A 24,458-nucleotide genomic window follows, 5' to 3' on the forward strand; every position below is an offset into this window, starting at 1 on the left:
TCTGTATTTTCCCTGTTGGGCTACACCCATCTGGTACGCTGAAAATTCAACAGAATTTGTTGTAAAAAAAAAAAAAAAAATTACCATTCCCACTCCAGTGAGAGCAACAGTAGGGAAATTGTTGGGTAGCGAAAGGGAAAAAATAACTATTCCCACTCCAAATAATGCAACAGTAGGGAAAGTATTGGATAGCGTAAGAGTAAAAATTACTATTCCCACTCCAAAGAGTGCAACAGTAAGGAAAGTGTTGGATAGCAGAGGGGTAAAAATGACTATTCCCACCCCAGTGAGAGCAACAGTAGGGAGAGTGTTGGATAGCGGAGGAGAAAAAATTACTATTCCCACTACAGTGAATGCATTAGTAGGGAAAGTGTTGGATAGTGGAGAGGTACAAATTACTATTCCCACTCCAGTGAGTACAACAGTAGGGAAAGGGTTGAATAGCGGAGGGGTAAAAATTACTATTCCCACTCCAGTGAGAGCAACAGTAGGTAAAGTGTTGGATAGTGAAGGGGAAAACATTACTATTCTCCCTCCGAAGAATGCAACAGTAGGGAAAGTATTGGATAGCGGAGGGGTAAAAATTACTGTTCCCATTCCAGAGAGCCACAGTAGGAAACGTGTTGGATAGCGGAGGGAAAGAAATACTATTCCCACTCCAAAGAGTGCAACATTAGGGAAAGTGTTGGATAGCGAAGGGGTAAAAATTACTATTCCCACTCCACTGAATGCAACAGTAGAATAACCGTTGGATAGCAGATGGATAATTTTTTTTATTCCCACTCCAGTGAATGCAACAGTAGGGAACATATTGGATAGCGGAGAGGTAAAAATTACTACTCCCACTTCAGTGAGTGCAACAGTAGGGAAAGTGTTGGTTAGCGGAGGGGTAAAAATTACTATTTCCACTCCAGTGAATGCAACAGCAGGGAAAGTGTTGGATAGCAGAGGGGTAAAAATTACTATTCCCACTCCACTGAATCCAACAGTAGAATAACCGTTGGATAGCAGAGGAGTAATTTTTTTTAATTCCCATTCCAGTTAATGCAACAGTAGGGAACATGTTGGATAGCGGAGAGGTAAAAATTACTATTCCCACTTCAGTGAGGGCAACAGTAGGGAAAGTGTTGGATAGCGAAGAGACATAAATTACTATTCACACTCAAACAGTTAAAACACATTAAAAATTATTAAGAAATCATAAAAATAAACAATATTTAGAAATAATAACGCACATATATTTAATATATAAATATTGAAAATATTATAATATTACATATAAAAAACCTACAAATAATATATATTATAAAATAATAAATACATTTATAAAATAAAATTATTTTAAACTAGAAAATATTTACAAATACATTAATACATAAATGTATTTATTGTATTTCCTATCCTATAACACCACACCAATAACAAAACACTTCAACATTTCTAATTAAATTTGTCTAAAATAACATAATTAATAATCTATAAAAAAATATTATTAATAAAAAATCGAATAAACATGAATTAATCACACACACTTTAACACTAACATATCCACAACACACACCTAAATAAAACTCCAAAATAATAATAATAATTAAAATGTATTTATAAAGTAAAAACTATTACTATTAACAACTATTAGAACATTGGAATGTTGGGAGCTCTATTGTAGACAATGGTGTTCTCCCTGCTTCTACGGCCAGTAAAGGCCCGCAAAGCAACATTCCAATGTCTTGCAAAGGCCTCTCGGAGCTTCGAGAGTCCTTTGTTTTATTTGTTAGAACATTCTGCCCTCTAGTGGCAGAATGTTCTAATAGCCTTATAGCCCTTCATAGCAGGGCTATACCGGCTATTAAAGTCCCGCTACCTTGTTAAAGTCCCTCGCCTTCAGCTCGGGCCATTAACGCGGTAGTGGGCCTTTAATAGCCGGTATAGCCCGCTATGGCCTGCTATAAGGCTATAATAATAAAGAAATTAAAATGTATTTAATACCCACCCTTTACCTCTTCAAAAGTAAAAACAACAGACAAAAAATTAAGCAATTACCCAAAATACATATCAAATAATTAACACCTATATATTAATTAATTAAATACAAATTACTTCCCACTATTTACTCCTATAAACACCAAAACAAACACCTAAAATTAATTACACAATTATCATAGTTAGTTACCAATTAATTAATTAAAATTAACAGCCAATTATTAATTCATCAATTAAAAATGAATTACTTCCCACCCTTAACACCTATAAACACCACAACACACACCTAAAATTATGTACACAATTACCATAATTAATTACCAAATTATTTAAATGAATTAACATCAAATTATTGATTAATTAATAATAAATTACTTTACAAATTTAACACTATAACATCTCAATTAAACAAATAAAAAAGAATCAAAAAATTTAATATAATTAAATTACTTCCCACCCTATTCCCCTATAAACGCATAACCCGCTACAGAACGAAAAATGCAAAATTCAAATTTAAAAAAATTAATAACTACTAAAAATGTAACACAGAAAGGATAAAATACAAACAATTCTTATGTAAAAAAAAATACAACACATACAAATAAAATAAATACTAAAATAACTAACATTAATAAACAAACGATATTTTTAACAACTATATTTTTGCAAACGATATTAAACACTTCGATATTTTTAATATAGATGTTACTTAAAATCGATATTCTTGACCACGAGAATCTATATGTCGATATTTCCGACCCACCATATTGGCAACTCGATATTTGTGTAAGTTGAGACATTACTCAAGGTATCTGGATTCGTAAAATATTCTGAAGTACCCATCCTGGCAAAGTTTGTTTTAATGAATCTAAACCAGGGGATATCTAAGCAGTTATCCAGTTTCATACAATCAGTTAGCACTATTCTATAGACTCTTGCCTCTGGGTTGTTCCATATTCTTACCCAGAGCAATAAGGGCTGCAATTTTATATAATCATATAAAAATCTCAGTCCAACTTCCTCATGGCAAAATAGTACAGAGGTGATTTGGGGCACTACAAATAATCTCCTTATAAACTTATTTTCTATTACTTGTAGTGAATTACAGTTTACTTTTTCCCAGACTCCAACCCCAAAACTAGCAACCGATGGGCATTTACTCTTAAAAACTGGAAGTAATTCCTTAGCTGCCTTATGTCCCAGTCTCTTACCAGATCTAAACACAGCATCAATCGACTTTTGGAATTACATCAATCTAACATTTAATAAAAACCTCCAATTAAAATCCACATCAAATGGCACTCCCAGATGTATGAAATGAGGGACTTTTCTGCTCTCATCATCTTCATGTTCTTGTTTTAGCTTTTTTTTGGCTACATTTCATTATGAATGATTTAGTATAATTAGTCTTAAGCCCTAGATTATTCATAAAAACATTAAAACATTAAAAGCATCTAGTAAGATTTGTAGGCCGTTAGCTGTTCTCGCTATGTGGACAGCATCAATTGCATATTATAACACAGGAATTTGACATGAATTGGCGCTCAGGATATCCTTCCCCGCTTTACATAGATTTTCTCCCAACCCGTTATTTAAAGTAAAAAGATAAATTGGGCCAAAACGCACCCCTGTCTAACACCAAACATCAGAAGGGAATTCTTCTTTTAGGTCCCCGTCCCTGTTGTAACGAACTCTAGCTTATGTACACTCATGCAGCCTACTAAGCAACTTGATAATTGCTCCATTAATCCCTAACTGAGGCATGCGACCATCATTTTGGGCGGTCCACATTGTCAAAGGCGTACTTTAAATCCATAAAGGCTAGGTGGACACAGCCTGTTTGTGCTTTTGTATATTTTTGGATAATTAGGGCAAGATTTAAAGACTGCTCCACTGTTCCATGTCCTGGTCGGACCCCAAATAGAAAGAAAGTGCTTGTGTCTCAGATGCCCAGAGTTTTAATTTATCCAAAATAACCCTGCCTAAAAATGTTTACGTACCATCAAGCAGGGCGATAGGGCAGTAACAATGAGGTTGACTCTTGTCCCCTTTTTTTTTAGAATAGGGACTATAATTGCTTCCTGACTCGTTCTGACTAGAGGTCCAACTATTGCTGCTTTTATTATGTTGGTTATCAACGGGGCCCAAAATTGTGGTAAATATTTATACAGGTCTATTGGGCCCCGAAGCTTTCTCTGAGCGGATATTCTTTATAGCTAGGATTACATCAGCTACCTTAATTGAAATACTCAGAACTTGAGCTGCTCTCATATAAAAGGAGACTTTCGGGGCCAAAGACAGATTAGGGATCTGGGGGTTACGACCGAATATTTTTGAGAAGTGATCTACCCAATCTTTAGCTAGTACTGTGGTCTACACTCAATAATTGCTCCATTTCGCCATACATATTTATTTTTCCAGAATGTAACATTTATGTGCATATACTAAAAGCCTTTTCTAGAATTACTTTATTATTTTATCTTCTAGCACCCATCTTGAAAATTAGAAATGTTTATAGTGTGTCCTCCATATAAAAGCAGTATTTACATGTTTAGGTATATGAGGCAACAGACAAGATGCTACATACATGTTAGCCATATGATTGTGATAGTCAACATTTTTTATTTTTTTTTATTCCACATACATAACAATATATAACATAGTCAAGGTAATTCCATGTACTTCGAGCTACACATTTCGCATGTCATATGTAGAGGTAAACTTATACTCACCATTATAGGCAACTTGTGATCACATGATACATAAGCTGGGGTAAAACCATAAGATCAACACAAGCTACACGCCATTCATATTTAAGTGCTTACATGAGTGATCGAGGAATTACTCCATCACGCTCTGTGCAATAAGCTGTGTTCCACCTTCCCTGGCATCATGTTACTACAGCTGAAGAGCTCTCAGCCTCGGTGGAGAAAAACAAATATGATGTAGCTTAGTAAAGTGCTTGAATTACCGTGCTGAATGGGATATATTTCATTTTATTTGCTCCATGGCCAGCACTTCCAGTATTATATGAAACCCAATAGCAGTGTGCGGGCCTCTCTTCTTTTCCAGGACAGCCAAGAATGTAGGAGAACAAGGCCCTGTCCTAAGACTTCCTTTCTTCCAGACCCCCCTGGCACAGCCCTAGCATAATAGTTGTCAGTTGTCCCAATAACCCTTTAATATTGCTTAGGACTTCCTTCCATAATATTAGAACGGTGGTACAAAACCACCAGATGTGCAAGAAAGTTCCCCTCACTTCCAGGCATTAGCTGCAAAGTTCTGATGCAATTGAGAAGCTGCGGTGAAGGTGCGTTGGGGTCAGGTACATTTGGTACATTACATTGTATGACTTAATGAAATGTGGAGCGACGGTACACTCCATCCACCAGTCACACAGCTAATGTAGGGCAAATCCAAAAGACTCCATCATAGGTTAAATAATCCATTTTAATCCGATATTAGTCCATATTTTATTTCATACGTTTCTCTTCACTTTCTTCATTCACATAAAGGCTGTGTGTTCCCCAAGTTTTTCAAATGCTACAGCTAGGGCTTTTTCCGTAGCACATGATTATTGTAACGCCTTACTGATCACAGCCAACGAGTCTTCCCGCAATCGTCTTCAGATGGTACAAAATACCGCAGCACGCTTAGTTTTAAACGCCCCTCACAGATCAGCTTCACTCCTTCTTCTACACCAACTTCACTGGCTGCCACTACGGAAATGTGTGAAGTTTAAGATCTGCTGCCTGGCACACAAGGCAATATGGGGAAATGAACCCTCCTACTTGGCAGAGAGGCTCCATCAGTATATCCCCCAAAGGGACCTACGATCTGGCTCGAAATCTCTGCTCAAAATCCCCAGGATCAAAAAAACACGAACAGGAGGCAAGGCCTTTTCATATCAGGCACCACTGATATGGAACCAACTTCCAATTGTCTTAAGACAATGCCCAGACCACCTGAAATTCAGAGAGGCCTTGTAAACGGCCCTCTTTTAGACCAGCCCACCTAACATCTTCTTCTGCAAATCCGCATACCGAGATACCCTTTAGGGGGGATTTATGCGCTATATGAACCCATAAACTAAACTAAACTAAACGTAGGCATACATAATTCATCCTGGGCGGCTGTATTTGCTTTGGCCCCATGTATTTCGGGCTGGTTTTCCCTTCGTCAGGGACAGCTATAAATTCCAATTGAAACCACTATTGAATATTTTGGAACATTCAACTTTAAGTGTAAGCTGTAGTGTCTTGTCCCATTTTACAACCTGCAATCAATACGTGTTTGGTGTGAAATATAATACATAAATACCCATGCCTAATAGAGCCCAACCGTTACTTTGCTAATCATTGTTAATTAAAATTATAAATTGGCAATGAAAAAAGTAATCAACCAAATGATCCTCCTGTGAAACATAATCCCACCCTGTGTGTTCCGAACGAAACCCCACATAACGTGATGATTTTATAAAAATCACAATCATCTGTACCTGCACATTCTAAACGCTGTTCCCAGCAGTTAAACCAGATCATCTCCTCCTCATTGAACCATCGTGCGTGTGCACAAATAACCAACTGCTGCCTCGTGATTCAGTTTAAATCAACCTGATGTTCCTTCCCCCGGCTTGTCTTCCAATCTTTCACCTGACTCAATTGACCTTCATAACCAAACCTTAAAAAACTATGAGTCCCACTAACCATTGTGTTCTCTTCATTAAACATCCACCTTTTCTGCAAAAACCCACGAAATATACATATTATATTTAAAAACAATATCCAATGTTTCCATGAAATTACATTAGCCAAATGTCAGTTGCACATCAAATGTATACAATGTTTACCAGTCTTCAGTTCTTAAACAAGGACTTTAAACGGTTCTCAAAATGCGGAATGGACTTCCTCTCGTGAACTTAGATGTTTCAGAGCAGCCTTAACATGATATTGCTTATTTCTTTAATCTTTTAGTCCAAGTACTTGTCCCGGGCGCAAATGATTAAAGGGGAAAAATCGATTCCATGCCTACTAGCATGTTGGAAAAATGGATAGTTGAACATAAAGGATTGTATTCTGTCCCTTAACATGGAATTTACATTGTATGCCAGTTTCCTGTGGGGGGATGCTTCTGCATACCTGAGGGGTTTCTGAGCAGAGGGATTCCCACGTATCATCTGAAATTTCCTCTTACAAGTTGCCCTCCCAGCTGTGCTTGCAGGATCACCGTTTCCTTGACCAGTCGCTTGCAGTGTATTTTATATATTAGAGATGAGGGCCTAGAAACCGAACAGGACAAGGTTTGGGCAAGCTCCTTAGTGGCTGCTGCTACTATGGGAGTAGGGGTGAGCCCATTGCTTAATTTGACATTATTGTAGCCTATTGAATTCTTTACACTATGAGAATGTTTTGATTTTACCTCGAGAGAAAAGGTCAGACAGGATTCTACCTTCCACTTTTTCCTGCCTTAGTAAACGTTTCTCCCTTCAGTGCTGGGGAAAAATCCGATTGCAGTGTATCAGGTTTGTGGCAATCAGAAGGAGGTTGGGGTCCTCTTCTCCGCTGTCTCAGACCATGCCTTTAGCACCATTTTAACCAGGCATTTCGGGGCTGGGCACTTTTTTAGAACTAAGCTTAGTCTTTGCTTTCCTCCTGCTCTACGCTAGTATCCTTCTCTTGTGGCTATTCTGCGGTGCTTCCCATGTTCTCTAAGCACTAAAAACCTTAAACTGGTTGCTGTACGAAGCAACAATACAGCCAAAGATTGCTTGCATGACTCATAAAGCCCTACATTTCAAGACCCCCATATATCTGGCTCAAAAGCTAGAGCTATGAGGGGGATGCAGACTTTCATGAAGTGCAAGTTCACTGATACTAAAACCACAGATTTTCCATCAAAAGAGAACGAGCTACAGAGCCTTCTCGGGCATCGCCCCGAAGATATGGAACTGGAACTCTCTGCCACCGGATATTCAGTGAATCTCATCTACCGCTTCTTTGAAAAAAGAACTGAAAACACTGTTAATGCACAAGTTTCTGCCCTAAGATACTTTAGGTTCTATTGTTTACTTACCTGCCCACTATTCGGATGCCCTGAATGACCACTACATTGATGTGCAACCATGAACTCCAGATTTACCATGCTATTCCCATATATGTAACAAATGTATTTTCTTACAACGGGATCCTACCTACCCTATAATGTGAAGTGCTCTGATACCCTCTAGGGTCTTGTTCACGCTATACAAATCTTTATAAATAAATAAAGTGCATGTCTTTCTTCGCATATTAAATGGTGGCCCTGGTGATCTCTGTAGCTCCCCTGTTGCATCTGACTGTCTGGTTGATAGTCCTAATATGCTTCCGGTGGGAGGGGCCTTCCTCAGCCTACTGCTCATCGTCACCCCCTCAATTCCTAAAATGTCCTTTGATTCTTTCAGGGATCAGATTTGTTCCTGTTTTCATTTCCATGAGAAGATTTGTAAAGTGTGTCACCAATGATAAGCAATTTGCTGTTCCCTGAAGAAGTTTATGACAACCTAGACCTGAACTTGCTGCATGATTATATCCTTGCCTTCATAGAAAAGCACTCACGTTAGGCTGTCTAGTTATGTCTTTCTTGGAGCCTGTTGGTTTCACTTTTTAAGTGTGGTTAAGTCTGATCAGCGGGATATCTGGGAGGTCATAAATGGTGTGCAGGAGGTTTGCTTTATCTCCCTCTGCACCTCTTGTTACTCTTTGAAATCTTATATTGTTCTGCCTGAAGTTGTTTTCAATGTCTTTTTGTTTAGCTTGCCTTCCATGTTTTGCTCTTTTAGTGTCTGATTCATCCTGGTTCACAGCTGTCCTTGCTCCTCTGTCAAGCATGCCCACCAGCCTGTTGATATATCCTTTCAAACCCACCACCTCTCCTCGAAGTTCTTGGAGACAGGATATAAGATCCATATGGATTGACCGTACCTTTGACCTTATTATCTTCAAGAAGTTGTCTTAATTATTACTGAATGATACTCTGCGGCGTTGGCCATGATGATGAGTTAGGCAGAATTTCATGTAGCGAGTCACAGTGGATGGAATAACTGTTACTAGACAGTATCTGTGTTTGAAATTATCCCTATTATTAATTAGACCTCTCATAATCAGTTGGAAAAATCTATGTGGCCATGGAGCTAATATGCTTAATTCGGCATAGTATTCCCTATTCCAAGGGTTTTAATGCTCCCACTTACCACTTGCTCTGTGCAGGTAGTACATAAGAGAAGTTGGTTCCCCGCCGGCTGGTGATCAAGGGAGGAGGACTGAGAATGTATAGAAGGTGTAAGGAAGAACAGTTTTGCAAGAGAAAAAGCTTGGCAGTCTGGTGGGGACAAGACTTGGCTTCTGTTGCAGCCAAAGCATCATGCGATTTGTAAAATCTTGTTTGGTGTTTCTGCACCTAGGAAGTCTGGGCACAGGAACACTGAACCATTTATGATCAGGCCGAGTGTTATCCCACCCAGGCATCGTAATCAGACCTATACTGTTTGGTTTTGCTTCTTCTGAGGCGCTTCCTTGCAGTTTCATGTCACTCTCTGTAGTGTCTTTTGTCACCTGTGGTTGGGCCCATAGTTCCTTTAGCGATAACTCTTTTTTTCTTCTACCATTTGGCATGACCCTCATGTAGGGATAGTTCCTCCTTGTTAAATTATGCTTGTTTACAGCTATGTATGTTGGTGACTGCCCAAATGGCCCCAGGCACAACTCTTTTCTCATTATGGCATTGTTCTGGCACACTGCCCAGCTCCTCCACTCTCCAGAAGAGCAAGTCAATGTTCAGGTCTCTGATCTGTTATCTTTAGTTGTATATCAAGGACCCTCAGCCCACTCTTGGTACCCTTGTCCAAGTATTCTTCTGCTACGTCATCAAGGGACGTTCCTGGGTCCAGGGGTGTTCATTTGTTTTCAGAGTCTGTGAACACATGCACCTAATAGTTACAATTAACCTTTCCGTTCATAAGGGACACATGACTGGGTCTCTCCACCTTGATCTCCACAATTCATTTTTTTCCCCCTACCGAGTTGGGAAACCTCAGCCCTGCTGGCCACCTTTGGGCCCAGGTCCCTCAATCTGGTCATCCCCCTTGATTGCAACTTTTTCAGGCAACAGTAGCTTTTAAAAGCCTGGCCTCTTAGCCCAGTGGTGACCCCAGTTCTGCTTTCCTGTGTTGGAAAGATTAAAGTGCCCCCCATTTCACTGCTTCTTCCTCGCCCTGCCTGGCTCCACTATGATCACAAGCTTTCTCACAAAAGACTCTGTCTTAAAAGCGATGGGGCCAGCTATCTGCAGCGCTCTTGGGGTCTGGCTTTATGTCTTTGTGGGGCATACTGGTGTACCAAACTAGTCAACTCCTCAAACCAGGTCCTTGAGTTATAATGATGGAAATGCTCAGGAATGTATGGGGTCCCAGTCCCTCTGTCACCTTTACTCAGTAGCATCAATCAGGCCTTAGTAGGTGAAATCGATTTGGAATACGGTTGACTGTTTCCCCAGGTGTGCCTCCTTACTTGGATGCCTGCTCCTTATGGGGTCTGTTTTTCTGCTTTGAACATCAGATTGGGAGCTCTTTGTTTGCATTTGCGGCTTTCCAGTGCGTGAAGATTCCCACCAGCCCTTTCCAGGCCACCACTCAATTGGTGCCTTGCTTAATCCCAGAGCCCTTTGTTCCTTATAGTCATCTTCTGCAGTGAAGTTCTGCTGCTACTTATTGGCCAGCAGGGCCCTCCAACCAACTGCCACACCTCTGGCTAGGGTGGCCCCCGCTTGCTTCTCTGCCCGCCTCAATGCACAGAGGAGCCACCAATCCGGCCTCTTCCGTTACCTTATTCTAGGTAAGGGTTGTGACTGGCTTGCTAGTGCCTTGCTGACCTTCCTTTTGTGGCTTGTGTGCTCTGCCAAGGAGGAACAGGATTGTGCTCTTTGCGCTCAAATTGGCGCTGCTACTTTGTTCAGTCTATGTCCACCCACAGCTCCAATCTCACGCTATGGTAGTCTTCCCTCATAGGAAGTGAAGTTGTAAATTAGCGAGGGGGAGAATGAACCACAGTGGTCTCAATACCAGAGTCTCAGAAAATGTATCACAAAGACCCTCAACCACACGTTCACATTCTGCAGTGTATATAATCTCCGCTTAGTTTGGTTTGGTAAATAATGTCATCATAGGGTCTGCCACTTGAGTGTTCTGTTCTCCAATTGACATCGAAACCTCCACTAGGAGGGAGACTGTCTGGATGTCGACAGCGGTGAATAAGTTAAAATGGTCTCCTATCCTATAGGTCAATCTTTATTGAGGGAAGTAAAAATAGAATAGGGATAAAACTAAAACAAAGCGTTGTTGAGTAAATGAGTCACTGATCCATGACACCTAGTGGTCGTGTCGACATTTTTCGGCCTGGAACAGCCCTTGCAGTTACATTAGTATTTAAATTTGAAAAAAGTTATTATAGTAAAATAATATTTATGTGACATTTATGTATAATTTTTACATTAAATGTATTTATAATTTTTATAAAGTTAACATAAGTTAACTTAATTTAGCATTTGTTCTTTTGGCCTTTTATTTTAATTCCCTCCCGCCATTATTTTCAATGGGAGGGTGTTGCAGTACCAATGAGTGGTCATGTGTGTTGTTGGACCTAATCCAGCTCTGGGCTGCTGTACATTTACTACTGTTGTGGGTACTTTTTGGTGGTAGTAACTTTAGTGTAGCTTGTAAATAGCAAAAACGTTATTGTTTTGTCGGTGAGTGCTTGTCCCTCCCTAAACCCTTCCTTATTTCATCAGTAACCCCTACCATTTAGTGATAAGCATTTCTCATTTTCTAGGATCTTCCCCTGCGCTCACATTTACTACCAAAAGCTAAACCTACATATGTGTAGATCTCGGGAGTCGGTGGAGATCTCACCACATAATCTATAGAAGAGGCGGAGCTGGTAGACCTCCGCATGTAAGTTAGTGAATTGCATTTTGTAGTACGTTAGTAGCTTTACTGCAGTACTACTAAACATACTACAAACTGTACTTTGTAAATAGGCCCCACAATCTGTTAGGTGGGATACAGTGAAAGGTTTAAAGAGGTACAGCAGTGTGTTCTTGCTACTGGAAGGGTAAGCACTTAGGATATAACAACAGGGTTAGCCTCTGCTTCCCCTCTTCGATTCACTTTCCAGCACACATGAGAGGACACCATTTGGTGAGAGATCACATCCGCTGTTGGTTCTAGCTCATTATTTTTGCAAGGTGTGCCATTTAGGTCTTCTATTAAATTGCACGCATGTGAGTAGCACTCAGTGATAAGCTGCAGAGATGAGTCTGATTTTGTGCAATGGTTGACTTGAAGCACCAGTTTATTCCTCGTGTGAAGGTAATGGCTTTCAGATAGATATAAATGTGAGGACTCACTATGAGAAATTATGAAGGGATGTGATAGTAGACTTTTTTAGGGAATAGTATGTAAATGATAATGCATCCCCTGAGTGAATTTAGATTGTATCATTGAAGAGTCCGTTCGAGAGGACTATATTAGGCAATTATATAACTGGCCTAGTCAACAACATAGTTAGAAATTAGAAGCCTTGGGTGGAGGATGAGAAACTAATCCCAGTAGAACAAGCAGGCTTTCAGACCTGCAGCTCTCCGTGATGGATCAATGGTGATTTTATGGGAAGTAGAAAAGTAAGAATTATGTACAACTGGCTCCCTTTTGTATGTGTTGTTTCGATGACTTTAAAGCCTTGTCTGTTTCAATAAATCACACCCTTCTATAGGACAAAGTAAGAGACCTCAATAAAATACCTTGGCTACTATGTTATTCTATTGCTACACAGTGAGCAGCAGTGAGCTTAAGGCTATAATTATCCGTCAATGTCTGTCAAATGTAGCACTAAAATGGCCTTAATCAAGACTGTCTCTTAGCCTCTATATTGTTTAACTTATTTCGTGGTGATGTCCCAAATGGAATTAGTATTATTAATTCGTGTTCCCTTAAAAATAAATATTTTTCATGTTAATTGTGTTTTTTTTGATTTATGGATGACTTTGTTTTACAGTATTTGAAGCCATTAGTCCTTCGAAGGAAAAAACGCTGCACATCAGAATTACTGTATTGCTAAGAAACTTGTGGTTAATCTCTCCTAAACCAAATTTTGAGTATATGTCAAGAAATGCTGGACGTTTTGTTGTCATCCTGGTGATAGGTCACTTTAAATAGTTAACATATATACCTCTCTGAGTATGTTTACTACATTACTAACGTTAGTTGCCCATATAAAGATAATACAAATAAAGACTGGGGCTGTTGCATCCGGACTTCTTGTATTTAATGCTTGCTATGCAGGCTTTTTAACACAACCACTAATCAAAGCCTTACCTGGTGACATTGTCCCAGTAGTTTTATAGGGATCTGGAATTGTTCGTTCAGACAATTGAATTAACTATAATAGGATTGCAGGTTGCATAACATGTCTTTAATCTTACACAGTCATCTAGGTTACAGGGTGTAAGGTTAGATTTGTGAATTGTGCTTGGCAATAATTAGCGTGGTGCCGATGAACCAGCTTTATTCTTTACGTAGGAAATTCATTTTCACCTAAACTATCCTTATTGACCTCAATATTACTTGATTCTTCTGAGGACAGCGTTTCAAAGTTTTCAAATAAGGAGGTCACTTTGTTGCTAAGATATCGCGAGGGGTTAGCCAATGTTGAAATTAATTAAAGGACTTTATATATTTAATCTTTATTTCGGCCAATTTGGCCATAAAAGATATACAAAAGAAGCACATATAAACATATAAAACCATCAGAGAAAATAATCAGGAAACACATCAGATAAAAGACCATACAATTAAAATTAGAACTTAAAATTAGGTGGGAGCCTGCGACTTTAAAATACGGGTGCGAATATGCCAGACATTAGTAAGAAATTTGGCTAGTGCAAACACAATTGGACCTGAAACGTCAGTTTTTAAAATTCTATACACCGGGAGGTACTCCCTAGAACCAAGGTTTCTAATGAGTGGTAGGAGCCAATATTTCCTGGCGGCCTTGTAAGTTGGACAAAACAAGACCACGTGCAGATCGCTTTCCTCTGCTCCCACACATGCCGGACAAAGCTTAGTAGATGGCAGTGTTGACCAGGAGCAGGTGTAAGTTCGCAGAGGCAATGTGCCATACCTCCATTGGAGAAATAGCTTCCTGGCCAACACAGGAGACATAGCGTCCAGAACCCTCTCCAGCCGGTATGAGTCCTTGCTTTGCGCGAATACAAATGTTAATGACCCCTCATCCTTGCAGTCTAGGGCCATAGATAATTTCTGCTCGTGGTAAGCATTAACCAAAGCTCTTCGTGGGATCCTTAGTGAGGCGTTAGCTGGATCCGACCACAGGTCGGGGAGCCCCAATCCCGTACAGGACTTTTTTATATATTTTATCCACGGGATCTGTAGAGCCTTAGGGTGGGTTAGAAACTCCCTCAGTTCCGCCCTATAAGAAGAAAGTTCTTCGCTGCTCCATAGCCTTCACCAGAAGACTATGGGTCTGAGACCTAGTTCATCTGCTATTGGTCTCAGCCCCAGGTCCATCCTCAGGGGGAGGAGCGGGGTACTGGACGGGAGTGCTACTATCTGTCTAATGAAGTTGTTCTCAGTAATAGACAAGCTGCAGGAAGCTGTGTGACCCCACATTTCCGCCCCGTACATCAGAGCTCCTCTTGCCTGAGCCTTATATATCTGAATAAGCGGCCCCAGCGGTCGATATGTCGAGCTTTTCATCAACCGGACGATGCCGCCAGTGGCCTGCACTAATTTAAGATTAGCCCTAGTCTGGTGAGTTCCCCACGACATGGTTTCATTCAACGTTACACCTAGATATTCAAAGGTGGAGACTCTCTCTAAACGTGATGCTCCCAGTAAAGGGTTCGGGCGTGATCTTGGGGTTGGGTTCAGGACCATAAACTTGGTTTTGGTAGAATTGATTTCTAACCCCCTATCTGTGCAGAAAGCCACAAAAGAATCAAGGATCCTCTGTATCCCCATAGGGGTTTTGGACAGCAGCAGGGTGTCATCGGCAAACATGATTGCAGGCACCCTGCTGCCATTCAATTTTGGGGCATCAGTGTATTCAGTTCCATTGAGATGGGCGATTACCCCGTTGACGAAGAGGCAGAACAGGGTCGGTGCCAATACACAGCCCTGTCTAACCCCCCTGTCAACGGGGAATCTGTCCGTTAGTTCCCCAAGTTTCCCGCACCTGACCCGGGCATAGTTATTATGGTGCAATCTCTTTAAAATTATCAGGATGTCTGGGGGGACCCCCATCTCAGCCAGAACACTCCAGAGTTTTCCTCTGGGCACGAGGTCAAAGGCAGCCCTCAGATCCACAAATATGGTGTATAAGCTACCCCCTTCCAATATTGCTGCCCTCCAGTAGATAACGTTCAGACGAAAAACCTGATCCACTGTGGAAACTCCCTTTCTAAATCCCGCCTGGTACGGACTGAGGGCGCCTGTTTCCTCCACCCAGTCCTGAAGCCGATTCAGCAGTATCCTGCCAAACAGCTTCTGTGACACGTTAATTAAACTGATTGGTCTGTAGTTGGCTGGGAGCAGGGGCGAGCCCTTTTTAAATATAGGAACCACCTCTGCCCCCAGCCAAGTACTCGGGATTTCCATGCCACGCAAAACTCCATTAAACACAGCAGCCAGATAGGGGGCCCAGACACCGGGCTCCTGCTTGAACAGGTCCCCGGGCAGGCCATCCAGTCCTGGCGCCTTTCCGCCTTTGAGTCCCAATAATGCTACCTTCACCTCGCCCACTGTTATCAAATCCCCGCCATACTCTGCCAGTCCAGTACCGATGTCAATCTTAGTTACTCCCAGCTCAGAACTGTAGAGAGACTGGAAGTGTGCCTGCCACACCCCTGCTGCAATATTTGGCTCTATTGCCGAAAGGAGGTTCCCCGACCCCCCGTTTACTACTCTCCAAAACATTCGGTGGTCTCTAGCTGCGAGGGAAGTGGTGAGCTCCTCCCACTGCTTCTCCTCCCATTCGGTTTTAGCATGGGTAACCAGTTTTTTATAAGCCCGTCTATTTTCTCGCAGCTTCTCTCTGCCTGTACCCTCCTTGATGCTTCTAAGGAGTTCTCCCTTTGCCTTCCTGCAGGCTGCATTATACCATAGGGACTTGTGTTGCTGGGTCCTCCTCTGATTCTGAACCCTGCTAAAAAGCTCAGAGGCCGCTCCCTTTATAAGGTCCTCATGAGCCTGATATAATTTCTCATGGTGGTCTATATTGCCCACGTCATTGGCTAGCTCTCCCACTTTTTCCAAAATAGGGATTAAACCTGCGTAGAGCTTCGAAAGTTTCACTTGGCTCGAAGCTAGTTTATCCCACCTGATTCTTCTCCTGTTATTATCTAATAGTAGTTCAGGTTTGAACTCCTCCATAGTTGTTGTGGAGGCCTTTAGCCCAGGATGGCTAAGATCGAGTTCAAGGGCGTTATGGTCACTATCCAATCTCTCCACAACCCTAAAGTCCAAGATAGAAGACCAGTTCACTATCTGCACAAGGGCATAATCCAAGCGGGACTCTCTTCTCACTCTGTTGTACGTGGTTTTGCTTGGTACATCAGACTTAATACGTCCATTGCAGGCTCTAATTCCATACTTTAAGGTAAGGGCAGTAATCTGCAATGCCACAGGCGTCCATACCTTTGGGGAAGGTGCTACAACAGAGGGTACTGACCACCTGGACTCTTCTTCCATGGGGAATCCCTCTACGAGGCCGACCAGCGGCTCGAAATGGGAATTTAAATCCCCTCCCACTATGTAAGGAATGTCTCTTGGCATTTCCGCTAAGTATACTGAAAGCTCCTCTATAGTGGGAGATTCACGCGAAGCTCCCACTGGCCTGGAGTAAATATTTATCAGGGCAAGTTTCGCTAGGTTTGGCCAGGCTAATAAAACCACTAGGATATCATCTGATGGCACCGGTAGGCGTGAAGCCTGGCATCCTAAGTGGGATGCCACCCAAGTTGTTAGTCCACCAGAGGGGCGGCCCTTACCCTCCCACCTAGCCGGGATGGAAAATGACTCGTAACCTTGATGGTTGTAATCTTCCCTTGCCCAAGTCTCTTGGAGCATACAAACATCCCCGGACTCGATGTAAGTTATCCAGTCTTGGGTGCCCAGTTTTCTGGCTAGGCCAGCCACATTCCACCAAATTAGTCTCATGTGCGCTGGAGAAGCCACAGAACAGATTGCAGAGGTGGAAGAGCCAGCGCCAGAGCCAGAAACTACGCCAATTGCTCTAACAGGGTCATTTTCAGAGGTGGGTTCAGCCGGATCAGGAAGTTTACTGGGACCGTTACCCAAGGTCACAGGATTTGAGTCCGGGTTTGGGGGCAGTCAGTCCACACCATCCAAACCGTTCAGGCAGTTAAAACGATTGTGGTCCAAAAAGGGAGTCTCCTGAGGTCGATAAACTGGACGTGGAGCATATCCCCTATGTCTAGATCTTCGTTCCACCCTTGACCAGTTACCTTGTGACAAATCATGGTGCATGCGAATGGGAGGGAAAAAGAAGGAAACTGGCAAAGTCTGTATGGTAGAATCCAGTGATCTATTTGACCCAGCACAAATGTGTAATACTGTTCCAGGGTCTCGAAAAGACACAATGATACAGTCCCCTGCTATTGATTTACCCGACTTCCCCAACCAAGGTACCCTTCTTACCATAATGATCTCATTGTTGAGGTGGACTGGGAGAGGTCTGTTCCAATTCAACCATTTAATGGTTTTCCTCTTGAGTGAGTGAAAGTTCTCATTTTCACCCAGTTCTAAAGAAGGAACACCAGCCAAAACCACCATGAGGCTGTTAGCCTCTGGTGGTAGGTCTGGTCCCCGTGGTCTAGGGGCAGGCTTACCAGGGAACAGAGGGGCAGTACCAGCATTAGGTAAGACCCGAGGGTTTGAGCCAGTATCTGTACGTTGGAAAGCTGGGCCATCTGTCTGTGGTGGTAGGATGTTAGGAATGCTAGAAGGAATTGGAACTGAGATAGCCATAAGTGGCTGTAAAACAGGAGCGGCAGTGGAGCCCAGAGGAGGCCCCGTGTGGATCGGTGCGTTTTGAATATTGGGGAAGGTTCCTATTGGTAGGTTGGACTCGGTGGTTCTACTCTGTTTGTTGTCCGAGGTTTTCAGGGTGGTTAAGGTTGCCTCCAGAGTGGTCAGCCTGTGTTCTATTTTCTGCCAGCTCTTGCTAATGGGCAACAGGAGTGATCTAATTAGGGATTCAATGCTCCCCAAAGAGATGCCAGGAAGTAATGTGTTAAGTGGGCTCTTCCCTTTGTCGCTGGTAGACGCAGTGGTAATAGTGTTAGTACCCTTAAGGGGAGTAGCCTTGTGCACATTAGCTAATGGCCTATCCAACATAGGTACGGACTTAAGTGACTTTCCAAAATCAGAGTGGGGAGTCTTGGTCTTCCCCTGACCACCCCTCAACTTCCTTCTGCGCTTATTTGGTGGTGGGTCATGCACCTCTGCCACCACAGTTTGCTTTGGCTTGTTAGTCCTGGTTTTAGCTCTGGTGTGCGTTTGGGTGAGTAAATCAACTACCGTACTACTGGCAACTAGTAGTGGAGTGGTGTCCGTAGTTTGTTTAGGAAGTGGGCCAGGAATGGAAGAACTATCCCGTAGTAATAGGGGAACATCTTCTTGGGATAAAAGATCCTGGCTAGCATTAAGGGAACCTTCCTCTTGAGAGATAGGATAGGGAGTTATATCACTGAGGGGCCTATTTTTCAGGTGTTCAATCGAGCGACGTCGCTCTGCCCTGCGCGTCTCCAGAGAAGTTTCGTTACCCCCGTCACCCTTTACCGATTTAAAATAATTGTCCAGAGTCCCGGTGTTGCCTCCCCCCTCCTTCGCTGGTGTTCCACCTAGGGCCGATGATGGCATACCCAGAACCTATTTCGCAAACCAAATAGAATCAAGGAAATGCAGGTGAAAGAGAGTGGGCCCAGCCCAGCCTCCTGCGGCCCCTGACAGCCACAGACGGTCCCGCCCTTGTCCCGGGCGCTCCCGCGCGCTCCCGCAACGCGGAAGTAGCTGTTTAAATTTGTAGGGGGAGGGTTAAGCTGTAAGTGGGACGGGGCTTGCAGGGAGAGCGGCCAGGTGGCAGGAGGCGCGGGTTAACAGCACTGCTGGGAGACGTAGTCCTGTCCCGCCGCTCGCAGCCCTGCACTCGTCCAGTCCCTCACTGAAACAATCCGCAGGTTTTGCACAAACGGCTCTCACGCCGCAGCGGGACCCGCGAAGCGGGTTCCGCAAGGAGTGGTAGAGGGTCCAAAGAAAACGCCAGCAGCAAACAGCAAGTCCACAGGTATCCCGGGGCAGTGGAGCTCAGAAGGGCTTTTTCAGGCTGTGAGTGGGGCGGGGCTTGCAGGGAGAGCGGCCAGGTGGCAGGAGGCGCGGGTTAACAGGACTGCTGGGAGACGTAGTCCTGTCCCGCCGCTCGCAGCCCTGCACTCGTCCAGTCCCTCACTGAAACAATCCGCAGGTTTTGCACAAACGGCTCTCACGCCGCAGCGGGACCCGGGAAGCGGGTTCCGCAAGGAGTGGTAGAGGGTCCAAAGAAAACGCCAGCAGCAAACAGCAAGTCCACAGGTATCCCGGGGCAGTGGAGCTCAGAAGGGCTTTTTCAGGCTGTGAGTGGGGCGGGGCTTGCAGGGAGAGCGGCCAGGTGGCAGGAGGCGCGGGTTAACAGGACTGCTGGGAGACGTAGTCCTGTCCCGCCGCTCGCAGCCCTGCACTCGTCCAGTCCCTCACTGAAACAATCCGCAGGTTTTGCACAAACGGCGCTCACGCCGCAGCGGGACCCGCGAAGCGGGTTCCGCAAGGAGTGGTAGAGGGTCCAAAGAAAACGCCAGCAGCAAACAGCAAGTTCACAGGTATCCCGGGGCAGTGGAGCTCAGAAGGGCTTTTTCAGGCTGTGAGTGGGGCGGGGCTTGCAGGGAGAGCGGCCAGGTGGCAGGAGGCGCGGGTTAACAGGACTGCTGGGAGACGTAGTCCTGTCCCGCCGCTCGCAGCCCTGCACTCGTCCAGTCCCTCACTGAAACAATCCGCAGGTTTTGCACAAACGGCTCTCACGCCGCAGTGGGACCCGCGAAGCGGGTTCCGCAAGGAGTGGTAGAGGGTCCAAAGGAAACACCAGCAGCAAACAGCAAGTCCACAGGTAAAGGATTTTGTGTTAAGAACTATTTTTTCTTTTTTAAATAGAGTAAACTATCGAGAGATTTGGTAAATTATACTTGTAATTTACTAGGCAGAGGCACTTTTAATTGTTATCTTCATTGCTGTTCAGATCGACAAAGAGAATATTGCGATAATGATGGGTAGCTCGTGGGTTTCCTGAAAAATTTAACAAAAACTAAAGTTTATGTATGTTAAAAAGTACATGTACTGGAGCCCATATTGTATTAGACTGCTGCTTACTTTTGTAATTGTGCTTATATCTGTGTTCTGTTTTTTGGCTGAATAGATTTTAAAATGCAGTCCTTATTGGGCACTGTACGTTTTGACATCAAGGCCACCATTTGCTCACTACATTGTGAAAAGGACCAGTGTTATTCATGGTGGTTGATCCATTTGTCCTGCATTTTATAAAGAGTCATATTGTCATTTGATATGTGTCTTCTTGTAATGCTTGCTTTACTAGTTCAAGCAATACTGGGCCCTTGTCCCACCATAATCTTTGGTCGTTTCTTTCTTAAAGAAATGAAAATGAAGAAGTTGACGGTAGTGGTCCCTCTGCAGAGGATAGCAGTGTTAGTCGTCCACTCTCTAGGCCGCCTCCCACGTACCGCAGCTACAGCCTCACCGAGCGTCGACGGATCGGCAGCATGACAGGGGTGGAGGAAGCGCACTATCAAAAGGTGCCCACAGATGAATCAGAGGCCCAGACTCTAGTCTCTGCAGATTTGGATTTCATGAAGAGTAAGTGTTTAACGCCTGCGCAGTGTTGAAAGTACAAGCTCAAACTGACGTTTTGTGGAAGACCCTAGGGAAAGTGAAGTGGATGTCATGTCTACATTGCTCTTCCTATGCTCTTCCATGAGTCAAGTTTCTTCAGCACTTGGCCTGGGTGCCTTTTATTTACAGGTTGGCCACAGCATTGTGTCTTCTTATAGGTTAGAAATCTGTATCACTACACCAGAAAGCCCTCTGTGGCCTGGGATCTTCTGTGGCCTTTTATGTTTCTACAGTCTCGCTTCTAATCTAGACAGGATATTTATGTCAGTGCAGCTTTTTTCTATTGTTCTGTCTATCTTTTTCGATGTGGCCGAGTGTCTCCTGTCAATCTGCATGCCTGTGTCCCAGGAGGTTATGTTTTGCATTACATTGGACGTCTGTTTTACTTCTGCCTGTGCTTTCCTTTCGACCTGCACCTCTTTGTAGGATTACCTTTCAAAATGTCTGCCATTCAGTGTGTCTTAAGGCCTTCTTTCTGTACTTACTACAGCCCTTGCAGCTGTTGCTTATCAGAATTTGTCTTTGTGTGTGTCTGATATTTGTTTAGGCTTAATGAAAGTTGACTTCCAACTAATTAACTAGTGCTGCCAGATTGCCAGTATGGCTTCGTTCTTTATGTCCTTACTTCAGGAGCCCTCTTCCCAAGCAAAGAAGCAGATGGGAATATTTCAGGTCCCAGATATCACGGCTTTTCCACGTCAGATGATGCTCTAAGTAACCTTAATCTGTTACTTAATAGAAATGTGAAAACAAATATTCCTTTTCTATGTCAATAGTAGTCAATGAAGCAAACTAATAATAGTCTACAGACCTGGTCAAATCAGAACGCTGTTAGGATTATTGTGCACTCTGGCTCTTTACTGCTGTGTGGGTACAAAGGGAAACTTAAGGCCTGATTACGATTTTGGCGGATGGGATACTCTGTCACAAACAGGGCAGATATCCCGTCCGCGGTATTACGAGTTCCATAAAATATAATGGAATCGTAATACAGCGGACAGGATATCCGTCACGTTTTTGACGGAGTATCTCATCCACCAAGATCGTAATTAGTGTCCTTTCTTGGATTGATCAGACCTCAGATCAACTTTTTCAATTTATTGTCACCACCGAATGCTGAAAACATAGGTTGTCTTGGTTACCTCTCCCACCAAGGCAAACAAAAATGTATCCAGTCAAGATGCATTTCCTTTCCTCAAAGGGAAATGATGTTAGTGGCAAAGGCTTCTCTATTGAGGCCATGTCACCACACGCTTCAGTGTGGATACCCTAAGCACTGAACACCTTTCTGCTACCAGTGGAAAGCAACAAACTGCTAAGGCTGTCCCACTGATAATGCGTGACTACTGCTGCTGCCCGCTTGGAAGGAACCTGCAAGAGCTGCAGTCACTCAAATAAGCAGTGTCTTTGTGCTCTCCTGTCTTTGTATTCTCCACATTTGTGTGAGATTTCTTGTACCCCTAATTCTGTCTGGTGAACTTTTTCTCTACCGCATATGGAACTCTGTTGAGACAAGAAATCATGAAGTCAAGTAAAGGCCCACTGAAAACCCTTTATCAATGATATTTAGAGATCGCCCTAAATTCAACAAAGGAATGGAAAAGAAACGTCCCTTAGATCTAATACAAAGAAACTAAAAAGTAGTGTAGAGAAAAGACATTCACTGTTGCCAGTTTTCCACGCAATACTGTGTGTATTGCAGGCAGGCTTGATAAAGCTGTCTGCTTGCTCTAGCTTATGGCTCTATTAAGAGTGGGAAAATAAAGTATTGAAAAAGGGAATTTTCATAGGTGATTCTGCATCTTTAACAACAACCCAAACACATGCCATTCATCTTGGTCAATCTCAGTCAATGAGATATACTCTGCCATAGACAATGGAAAGGAAAGGTAGTCTCTGTAATTTACAGATAGCATGGTACAAAGAAACCTGTGCAATGAGAAAGAAGCTCCTTCTTCTCAATCTACAGACCCTGCCTAATAAAGACAGTTATTATCAGGTGAATGCTACTGCCACATTCCACTGAATCAATGAGAATAAAGCTTGCGGAATAAACAATTCTGGTGAGCCATAGTTCTTAATTATATTTCTAACAAAGAAGAGGAAGGAAAATGCACAGTTTGTCAGGGGCCGGGTTAGCGGCTGAGGGAGAGGACATTTGCTTAGAATGCAGTAGGTCTAAAAGGAGAGGCACTTCTGATGAGCTTGAAGCTGGGGTTAGGAATGGAGGAGGAGTAATTCTTAGTGAGTCTAGGGCTTGGGATAAATGCTTAAAGCAAGAACCTCATTTTTTTTGTTCCTAATTCTTGAGATAGTTATAGAGGAAAAGGAATATCTGATGAGACTCCGCATACTAAAGTCCTGTTTGGTGAGCTGCATGCACTATGCCTAGAAAATGGGCCTCATCATGGATACTTCATGTACAGTGACTCTCATGTGGACATTCTCCTGCCTGTGCCATCCCTAGAAGACGGGCCTATTCTGGAAAGCTCCTGTACTGTGGTTGCATAAAAGACCTTTTTCTAAATGCTAACCATATGTGAAGTGGAAGAGTGAAAAGAGGAAGAAACCTGTGTTAGATCCCACGTCCATACTGGCCGGAACGCAAGCTGTGTCCGAAATTCGTCCTTTAAAATGACTGGAAGAATGGCTCTGTCCTATGCCCAGTGGCTGGAAAATGATTCTGGTCTGAATAACGCTTGTACAGTCACTGAAGAAATTAGCCATGTCTGGGAAACTGCCTTTGTATTGGCTTAAAATAAACCATTTTGAGGTATTCTGTCTGCCTAGCTCACCTCAGGAATTTCTCTACATGGCTCACACTCTCCTTGGCCCTTCACTTCATTTTACCTAGGCAACGGCCCAAAATAGTTCAATCTTCTCTGAGTTGCATAAATGTGATTAGGGCAGACTTTCTTCACAAAACTACACAAAGGTACTTTGTGACTCTTTGGGGACTGGGTCATAAGAACAGGTGAGAGGTGTGTGTGTGTTTGTGTGCTTGTTTTATTTTGTTTGTTTTTAGCAAGCCCTGGCTTCAAAGCAGTCTCCAGACGAGGTTCAGGGCCAAGTTAACAGCACTATGCTTGCATTGTTTTCTCTTTGCCACTTTGCGTGTGTAGCATCCTGTTTGTACTGAACTATCTGGTGCTGTACCTTAGTCCCTCTTGGATAAACAGGTGGCATCAGTTATTGTTTAGCCCTTAATGGGAGAAACCCTTTTAATGTATTTAGAGCCACAGCCTGTGTTTCTACAATGGGAGAATTTGGCTTTGAAACTTTGCCAGTGCACTGTGAGGACCAATGACTAGGATTCTTTTGGTTCAGTGGCAATCATGTCATTGCCAGTGCAGAGGGAAGATCACCTCCTTCCTTCCTTCTGGTTTTGTAAAAAGGCCAAGGTAGATAATCA

The 24,458-nt window shown here is 43.1% G+C and overlaps 1 protein-coding gene across 11 annotated transcripts in view; it reads left to right on the plus strand.

The window, feature by feature from the left end:
* The window catches only part of LOC146789947 (anion exchange protein 2-like), a 2,390,686-nt gene that overhangs the window by 1,448,360 nt on the left and 917,868 nt on the right, over positions 1–24,458 (plus strand). For all 11 annotated transcript variants that reach the window (XM_085628246.1, XM_085628245.1, XM_085628249.1 and 8 more), the window contains one exon: positions 20,790–21,010. In XM_085628246.1, the coding sequence (XP_085484372.1) occupies positions 20,790–21,010 (221 nt within the window). The remainder of the gene's footprint in view (positions 1–20,789; positions 21,011–24,458) is intronic.

Source organism: Triturus cristatus, chromosome 10, assembly GCF_964204655.1.
Source record: "Triturus cristatus chromosome 10, aTriCri1.1, whole genome shotgun sequence".
NCBI classification, from domain to species: Eukaryota; Metazoa; Chordata; class Amphibia; order Caudata; family Salamandridae; genus Triturus; species Triturus cristatus.